Source organism: Setaria viridis, chromosome 3 (genome assembly GCF_005286985.2).
Source record: "Setaria viridis chromosome 3, Setaria_viridis_v4.0, whole genome shotgun sequence".
In the NCBI taxonomy this organism is placed as follows: domain Eukaryota; kingdom Viridiplantae; phylum Streptophyta; class Magnoliopsida; order Poales; family Poaceae; genus Setaria; species Setaria viridis.
In genome coordinates, this window is record NC_048265.2 from 471999 (window position 1) to 481065 (window position 9067).

At 45.4% G+C, this 9067-nt stretch overlaps 1 protein-coding gene across 1 annotated transcript; it reads right to left on the reverse strand.

Annotated features, from left to right (window-relative positions):
* Nucleotides 1-5591: 5591 nt before the first annotated feature.
* Nucleotides 5592-6579, reverse strand: LOC117850319 (uncharacterized). The gene has a single exon (XM_034732146.2). The coding sequence runs from the start codon at nucleotides 6358-6360 to the stop codon at nucleotides 5830-5832; it is 531 nt and encodes a 176-aa protein (XP_034588037.1). The 5' UTR covers nucleotides 6361-6579; the 3' UTR covers nucleotides 5592-5829.
* Nucleotides 6580-9067: the final 2488 nt, after the last annotated feature.

The following is a 9067-nucleotide window of genomic DNA, read 5'->3' on the forward strand; positions in this document are numbered from 1 at the left end:
CTAGAAAGCTCGCTCAGTAAAGAGGAAGAAGGGACACAAGATTGATGCCTCCAAGGAGGTAATACGGCGCCTGAAGGCGTCACCATCATCAACCTGCAAGCACGTAGAGGCTTTCGCCTTAGCCCCGTTCCCCCGAGCACGGCCCAGAACGACGCGCCGCCAAAACCCATCGCGTCCGCGAGGACATGCCTCCCAGCGCACGAAAGTGGAGTCGTATCGGGCCTAGGGCCGGTGGCTGCCACCGACGAAGGGCAGCCCCAGGGTTTGGAATGCTCAGATCCGGACCTGGGAGCGATGGCCCCGGCGCCCTGGAATGCCCTCCCTCCCCCCCCCCCCCCCCCCCGACCGCCATTTGCAAGCTGTTCGCCACCACACAAGTCCATGGCCGTCGTACGTCGCCCACTAAAGGGATGCACAGATCCAACCCGGGAGCATCGGATCCGACCACCTAGGCACCGGATCTGCCACCCCAGGCTGCCGGCTTAGATGGGAGAGCTGGAGAAGATGCCTCGCCGCCGCCTTCCTGGTACCCGCACGAGCTTCCGATAGGGCACTCCGGTGGCGATGAGGTTGAGGAGGCCGGGGAAGGGGGTCGGTGGCGCCGCAGATCACACCACAAACAACTACTCCTCCGATCCTGTATAGGTGGTGGATATCCATTCCAAACGTTGACCTTTACACCACACTCGCCTCTATCCCCAACGAGCTGTCACAACACTGACTCGCTCCCCACTGCACTGAATTGAATTTCATCATGGTACCTTTTACTGCCCGGAAAACCGATGCGCGACTTCCCCTGCTTTTAACATCATGATCATCAGAGAGGGAAAAAAGGGCCAAGTCTTGTCCCAACTTGCATTAGGCGCCTGCACTGCATGTTGGTACATGAACAAAATGGAGGCTGCAGTGCAGGTGCAGGGAGCAAGTCAGCAACAAACAACACAAGTGCCCTTTTCTTCTGGATATCATGATGCCTGTCTATCTGTCTTTGCCAGTTTTCATTGGCATGTCTATATAATGTTTTTGCATCCATGCAAAATACCGTACATAAGCTAGCTGCCATATACTTATACTATATATTAGTTCCACTGAGATTAGGATTGATTATTCCTCTGAGATTATTACTATGCTCCTCCTTTGTCATTACATTATCCTATCCACCGCTGGCTAGTAGGTACTTGGTTATCCAGCTGAGCTCACCGTCCACCTTTCCTTACATTATTAGCTTTTCGCTTTCCTCCCTCTCTCAAGATGAGATCATCAGCTCTCTCTGTCGTCCCATCAGACGGTACCACTCTCTCTGTGGTAGTATAGGGCAGTACAGGAGCCCGGAGGGCAGAGGGTGCACGCTCACCTGCCTCCCCGCCCGTGTAGTGTATAAATAGGACACCACACGTTGCGCATCTCTCCCTCCAATCCATAGTTCCATTCCGATCCTCACAAGTCAGAAAGAAACCACCTCTCTCTCTCTCTCTCCGGCCCCAAACAGAAAAATGAGTGTCTTCCACAGGCGCACAGCAGCCGCCGTGCTCTTCTTCCTCCTCCTCGCCGCCACCTTGTTGGCCTCTCGCTGCTGGGTCGTCGACGGCGCAAGGAGCATGGATGAGCCGGCGGCGACGAAGCGGAGCGGCTACGTCGTCAGGCCGGCGCCGGCGATGAGGCTCTACGGCGGCTACCTGCCGCGTCCCAAGGTGATCCCGCCCTCCGGTCCGTCGGAAGGGCACAACTCCATCGGCCCGGAGATGGAACAGGAGGACAACAACCGGGTGCTGCGCAAGCCTTGATGAGATCCATTCCATCCTTGGTGAGCTAGCGGTGAGCCATGGCGGCCTTGTTGGCTTTTGCAATGGTGCATCACATAAAAGAGTAGGCTAGCCATCATATACTTTTAGCTAGCTAGAGAGATATATACAGTGGCAGCATGCATGTAGTGGCCTGTTTGTCAGGCACACATATACTATACGGTTTCTACATGTCGCTGTGCTTGTTCCCGTTTTTTGTTTTAACTAATTACACACTTGTCGATCTCTCTCGGCAAGCTTCTTCAATTCATCTGACAGAATATTATTCTTACTTACAAGTATACATATTCCGAATTCTCTTGAAATTAACCATCTATGCTGGTCAAGTGAAAAGGCCACAGTACATGAGCTAGCTAGATAGCCTTTGCGCTGTCGTACTTGCTCCTTCTTCTTAATAATTGCTCTGGTCTGTTGATCATGAGCTGAATTCTCGATCTTGGTCTCGGAGAGAAAAAGGAATGAAGTGTCACCTCGGAGGGGAGTGGAGTGTGGTGTTGTGCAGCAAAAGGTTGGCAGAATGAATGTTGAAACATTGTGCATCCATAGGATTTGTGTTGCTCGCTCCCATCATTGCATCCTACTGTTTTGACATCTCGTAGGCATCTTCTTCTTCGTCCACAACGCACTGCAAATTGCTTGCAGCACGCAGCAAGTTCCTTGCTTTCTTTCCTACTGTTCTTTCCTTTGGCATTACACATTTTATTCGGAAACAAGGATGCCAATAATTGTTGTTGTGTGGCTATATATATGTTGAGTTTGTTTCCCCTGAAATATGTGGTACGCTATCGCGTAGCGGAGGCGGAGGCGGAGGCAGGTGGATCACTAGATGTTGCTGTAGCATACGTCAGGGCCCGCGCGCCCCCGGCCGGCATTTTTCTTTTCTTGCTTGACTAGAGAACATGCACGGATGCATTGCATGCTGTAGTACGTGCTAGAGGAACATTAGAAAAGGATAATGAACAGGACCGGGTGCTGTCTGTCTGTGAGGTATGGTGCACACAGCACAGTGCACAGGCTGCCTGTGATTGACATGAGACTAGTGAACAAGTCTACTAGGAGTCAGGAGAGTAGGAGAGGCCGGAGATGCGATTGATCGATGGGAAAAGACTCCTGGTACGGCAGCCATCTCCCCTACATACCCTAGCTAGCTTCTAGCTGCTGAGCCGGCCGGGCTTGAGGTCGGTCAGGGCAGGTGAGGTCACAGGCAGCGACGACGGCGACACGGCGGTGTATCCTGTTGCCTTCACGCATGTCGCCGGCCGTGCCTCGCGCGTACCTTGTCATCATTTCCTTTGTTTAACATACTCCTTTCCCAATCGTGCTCGTGAGCCAGTTATTACCTTTCCCAATTCCCACATCCAATCCAACAACTTGGAGGAGTCCTGGACTGGACAGCTAGTACTTAGTATTTCCGGGTGTGTAGAGGCGTACAGTACAGCTTCTTGTGTCCTTTCTTAGTGTAATCCAAATTAAATATGCAAGTTATGAAAGCTGCAACCCTTTAGGTACACGTACTTACTGAAAATAGTACCAATGCAAGCAGGATTAATTATTATTGTCTCTGCATGCATGTCTACCCTTTGTCCGGTAGCAGCAGCCAGGATCAGCGTACGTGTCGGCGAGAAACTAGCTAATATAAGCTAGAGGCAGGGCAAAGGAATTAACATTCCCATCCTAGGGCATTGACTTTTACATAACGTCAAAGGAACAGTACTCCCTCTGTTCCAAATTATAATTTATTTTAATTTTTTAGAGTCAAAGTATCTTAAGTTTAACCAAATTTATACAATAAAATACTAACATTCATCTTACTATTACTAATTGGAGGCTCCTTTTGAAACCTCCCGGTGAGGCCCTAGGTGGACACCCTAGAAAAAGAGAGAAATCCTAGAAATTCTCACAAAAAAGCAACATCCAACCATCAATCAATAGATTCAAATCATCATAGCCATTGAATCTATTATATTTTTAAAAAAATTACCCACCTATACCATTATGAAAATAGCCTAAAGTAACCCCCTAAATCTAAATATAAATTACCCACCTCTACCATTATATAAAATAAACTAAAGTAACCCCTTAATCTTCATCAAAATTACCCACTTATGCCATTATAAACAATATTTAAAATAACCTCCTAATTTGCAACTAAATTACCTACCACTATTACTTAAAGTAACCCCTTAAATTTGCATCTATACTACCCACACATGCCATTATTAAAAATAACATGAGGTAACCCTACGTTTTAATCAAATAACCTTAATTAAAAATATAAAACAATATATGATTCTAAATCATCTGTATCTTACACTATTGGTATACGATATAATATTAAGGGTCTTTACGTATGATGTGTGTCATCATTTATAAGGATATAAAGTGATGAGAATATAAATTTCTATGCTAAAATGTATCTCAAAATTAGGGTTCATTAAACAAATTCAAGCGCATACCTACGATGCAAAGTGAAAAGTTAAAGATTATGAATGTGGATGAAAATATTATAGAGTAATTACTAACTAAAATCTATCATAAATGGATGAAGATATTAAGTATATATCTACATAAATATTGTGTTTGAATATTTAACAAACGAGAGGTAGTTTATAGTAATAGTTTTGTAGCAATGTAGTCTTATTTTGTTCCATTGGAGACTCCGCATTAGTTACCATGAGACAAGCTAGAAAAAAAGAGATATATTATATTTTCTAACCACGAGACAAGCTAGAAAAAAAGACAAATTCTCATAAAAATTAAAAAACATCAAACACCAATCCTATAAACTCTAATAATCATAGCCATTGATCTATTATATTTTCTAAAAAGTTACCCACCACTGTCATTATGAAAATATTAAAAAATGAGCTCTAAACCTATATCTAAATTATCGAGCTCAGCTATTATAAAAAATAATCTAAAGTAACCCCATATGATTCTAAATTACCTATTTATGTAAAAAAGTAAACTAATATATGATTCTAAATTACCTATTTATGTCATTGTTAATATAAAAATACTAAGTTAAAGTATATACACATGATGAGTGCCACCATTTAGACCATTTATACAAGTATGTGAGGAATCGATGAGGGTATGCTAAACATAATGTATGAGGATTGGAGGTGTGATATAAAATGGAAAAAGTATGAATATGGATGAAAAAGTGCATAGAGTAATTATTAATTAAAAATTAATCACAACTGGATACAGATAGGTACATATCTATATAAGTATTATGTTGAAGTATTTAAAATAGGAGAGTAGTAATTAAATAATTTTGATTATTAGCTAGAGTTTAATTTCTAAATAATTTTTAAATACAATAACTTTTAAAAATATTCCGGCACGGGTTGATGGACTAGTGATATTAAATAAGTATCATTATTTTTTCATTAAATATATTTTCATAATATATCTATTTGGTGCTATAAATTTTTTGATCTTCTCTATAATTTTAATCAAACATAAAATTGATTTGACTCAAAAAAAATTAGAATGACTTTAATTTGCAACGGAGGGAGTACACCGTAATGCAGGTTGGTGTCGTCTGTGTCAGCTAGCGCACGTCTCCCTTTCAACTCGGCCCGACTCTGCGTCCACCGTTGGAATTGGGGCGGCAACAGAGAAAGCCCAACAGTCCAAGTCCAACTAAAAGAACAGCTCGGGACAGCCATTTTGATTTGGGCAGCATTATAGTGTATCTATACCTCCTTTTTTTTAAAAAAAACATTTTTTTCCTTCAGTCTGCATCTCAGCGTATATTATCTAAGAATGGACATGGAGTGGTTAAACAACAATGCATCAACTTTTACTTATACATGTAAAAAAATGATCCAGCTCATTAGTCATCACGTAGATCTTACACGTACAGAGCATTCAAAACTCGATCTCAGCTAGGTCGTGCAGCCCAGTGCATGCTACTACTACTACTACAGGTCCTAAGCTACATGATTGTACACGCCACGTCTACGTTTGCACATCACCAAATATATCGTCCGGCATTCGAGCGGACGCTGTCTGTATGTCACTGCAGCTGGTTGACGAAGACATGCCCGTGACGATAGCACGCGCCAAGAGACGGCGGCACAACAAGTGGATTCGCCACCATGCTCTGGTGATCGTAGAGGAACGCCGCCGGGCTTATCAGCTGATCGTCACTGATGAAGAAGCCGAGGCCGCTTCTGACGCCGCCGGCCGCATCATCAGCAGGCAGAGGGGAGGCCGGCGGGGCCGCCGTCGTCGCCGACAGGGAGCTCGCCACCAACGGCAGCTGCCCGTACAACTGGAACGGGAACTGCAGCGGTGGAGGCGGCATAGCGGATGACGCTGAAGGCGGCGGCGGTGCGCCGGTGAGGCGCTGCACGACGGACTTGAACTCGCCGGGGTGCGCGTGCACGACTTTGGGTGACTCCACGTAGATGATCACCGGCTGCCGCGCCTGCTGCTGCACCGGCGGCCGCCGCCTCGTCTTGGCCTGCAGGTCCGCAGCCTTGCTGTTGGTGACCTTGAGCGTAGCCGGGCGGGGGCCCTGCAGCCCGTGGTGGCGCTGCTGCATCAATGGAGGCTGCTGCTGCCTGCTGGTGGGTGTCCGGGATAATAGCTCTACAAGTAAGTAGTGTGGTATTGATGTGACGAACAAGCAAATCAAGGGTGCGTGTCTGGCTTAATCTGGTAAGCATTGGAGGAGTTGCATATGAATATATATAGACGATGCAGATGCCGGCCGTCCGGGCTGCTGGTGTCGGGACTTGGTATGAGTTCAATCCATTCCATTCATCCAGGTGTTGGTGTGTGAGCTAATCAATCAATATAATCTCGATCTGATCCAATCACACGGATCAGGTCAGAAGACAAGAGATGGTGGTGGCGCTTAACAAGTCAAGGAGCAGTAGCTAGCTAGGGTGATGGAAGCAGAATTGAAGATCGACAAAGGAGGGCCCAGTCAGATCACGTACCAGTTCAAGTCACTTTCTTGCAGCTTAGGATGGGAATGCGTCTACTGCATCACATCAATACATCATCAGCAGCATGGTATCCATCGATCGCGAACCAAAAGTTCTCTTGCATTGCACGTACGTACGACGGTGCAAAACTTAAATGCGGCATGAGACGCGACGGCGTCAAAACTCAAAACCCCCAACTTGCATTGGTTTTGGTTCCTTCAAACCCGGTCGTATGTGCAGTGACTTCACCGACCTGTGTTGCTTTTGGAAAAACCAAACCAACCCCGATCCATTCGATTGTTAGCAGGCCAAACAGGCATGCAGAGATGGTTTGGCGAGGTCAACAGGTTTAGCTCAAGACGATGAACATACGAGGATTATAATAATGGCAATTAGTCACTGATCGAACAAGAGGCCAGGCAGGGCTCTGACCACTTCTCCGCATAGACTTTTTGTGCTTCAGCTGATGATGACTAGTTACACACGTACTACGGCTAATTCCATGTATCTAGCAGTTGCATACCTCCATCCATTCATAAATGCTACTCGCTGTTGGTTGACCCATCTGTTTATCTATCATCATCTAAGGCAGCTGATTAATAAACTCTTCACCGTCATTTGGTGGTAGGCCCATAAATCATTAGCCACGACAAGTAACTAGGAATTCAAGCCTGGGGTCTTTGTTTTGTCATGAGGCGATCTCCATCGGGTCCCTGGAGAGCCCAGCAGACATGACGGAGTCGCCAGCTTTGAAGTTGAATGGATCCAATTCCATGGATGGATCAGTTCCTCCAGCCATCTAATAACTCTCCGATCATCATCATATATGCATAATAACTTTGTTTAGTAGGCGTTGGTACGTTTGATAATTTGTGTATGGACCGATTGCATTTTAATATATCTAACAGAAAGCAGCTTGGGGATACGATGGAGTCATCAGTGCCCAACCACCTGCTTAATTTGCTGCGAATCCATCAGTTTGTATTGTGGTATTCCAAGTCACTTGAACAGTACATTTTCTCATCAGAAAGTCGCTGGACCATACATTTTCAATAACCCAGTCGCATTCTCAGAAAGCATCGATCGCTTCCTATGGGATGCGCTGGAAGCTGGCTGCACCGTACCAGGCGCTGAAACATCTTTTCTCCAAATTTTTTCAAATAACTTATTCAATTATCTCCTTGAAAAAGTTTCTACATATTTTTTCTTACTTCTTTATAGAAAAACAAAAGATGAACGGGAGTTGACACTTTTGGCAAAAAAAGAATATTTGGATAACTTTTGATGGATCGAATGGATTTTTTCTTGAGGTCAAAGCGCAAGTCCATCAAACAAAAGAGGCCCCGAGGCCCATTCAATTTATCTCTCAGCCCACAACGACCCTCTCGAATCCAGCCAGCCAGCTAACTCAACGGAAGCCCAGATATTTCACAAGTTGGCGGCATGCGGTCTGCTACCCTACTGGTTGGTGCTGGGCTTTCACAGCAGAGGCCCAGACATTTCGGGCGGGACTGGGCAGCCGGAAGGGGGTATTTAATTTTTATTTTGCCATCCGTACCTGATCCCCTGTCAGCGGGTTCAGCTGAGCCACTGCTACCGTTTGATCTGGTATGCTTGATACTATATGCTAAACTTTAGCAGTGTCACATCGAATATTCGGATGCTAATTAGGAGGATTAAATATGGACTAATTATAAAATTAATTACAGAACACTGTGCTAATTCACGAGACGAATCTATTAAGTCTAGTTAATCCATCATTAGCAAATGGTTACTGTAGCACCACATTGTCAAATCATGGACTAATTAGGCTTAATAGATTCGTCTTGCGAAATAGACTCCATCTATGCAATTAGTTTTATAATTAGCCTATGTTTAATACTCCTAATTAGCATCTAAACATCCGATGTGACAGATGCTAAATTTTAGTGGGGTGTATCCAAACACCCTCTAAGAGTGGCAAAAAAGTTAAATAGTCCAGCCGGAACCCAGATATGTTGCAAGTGAGTGGCGTGCCACCAATCTGTGTTTGGGCAACTAGTACCGTTGGTTAGAGATTTGAGCGTGCTGGACCCACCGATAAAACCGCCATTGTCGCTGAAGCACGCAGCCCACGAGCGACGTGACCCACAAGCAGTCGCTGTCCTTGTTCGCCCTCGCGCCGCTGCCACCTCTGTCTCAGGCAGTGACCATAGCCAGAGTTGCTGTCACTACACACTATCGAATCCGCATCGTCTCCTCTACCATCTTCTGCTCCCCCACACCATTCTTCTCCACCGTCTCCAACGGCTAGAGCTGTCGTATCTATCGCCACCACCC

What these genes read in the sequence shown, in the direction of transcription:
- LOC117850319 (XM_034732146.2), bottom strand. Translation starts at nt 6,360, where the DNA reads ATGCAGCAGCGCCACCACGGGCTGCAGGGCCCCCGCCCGGCTACGCTC.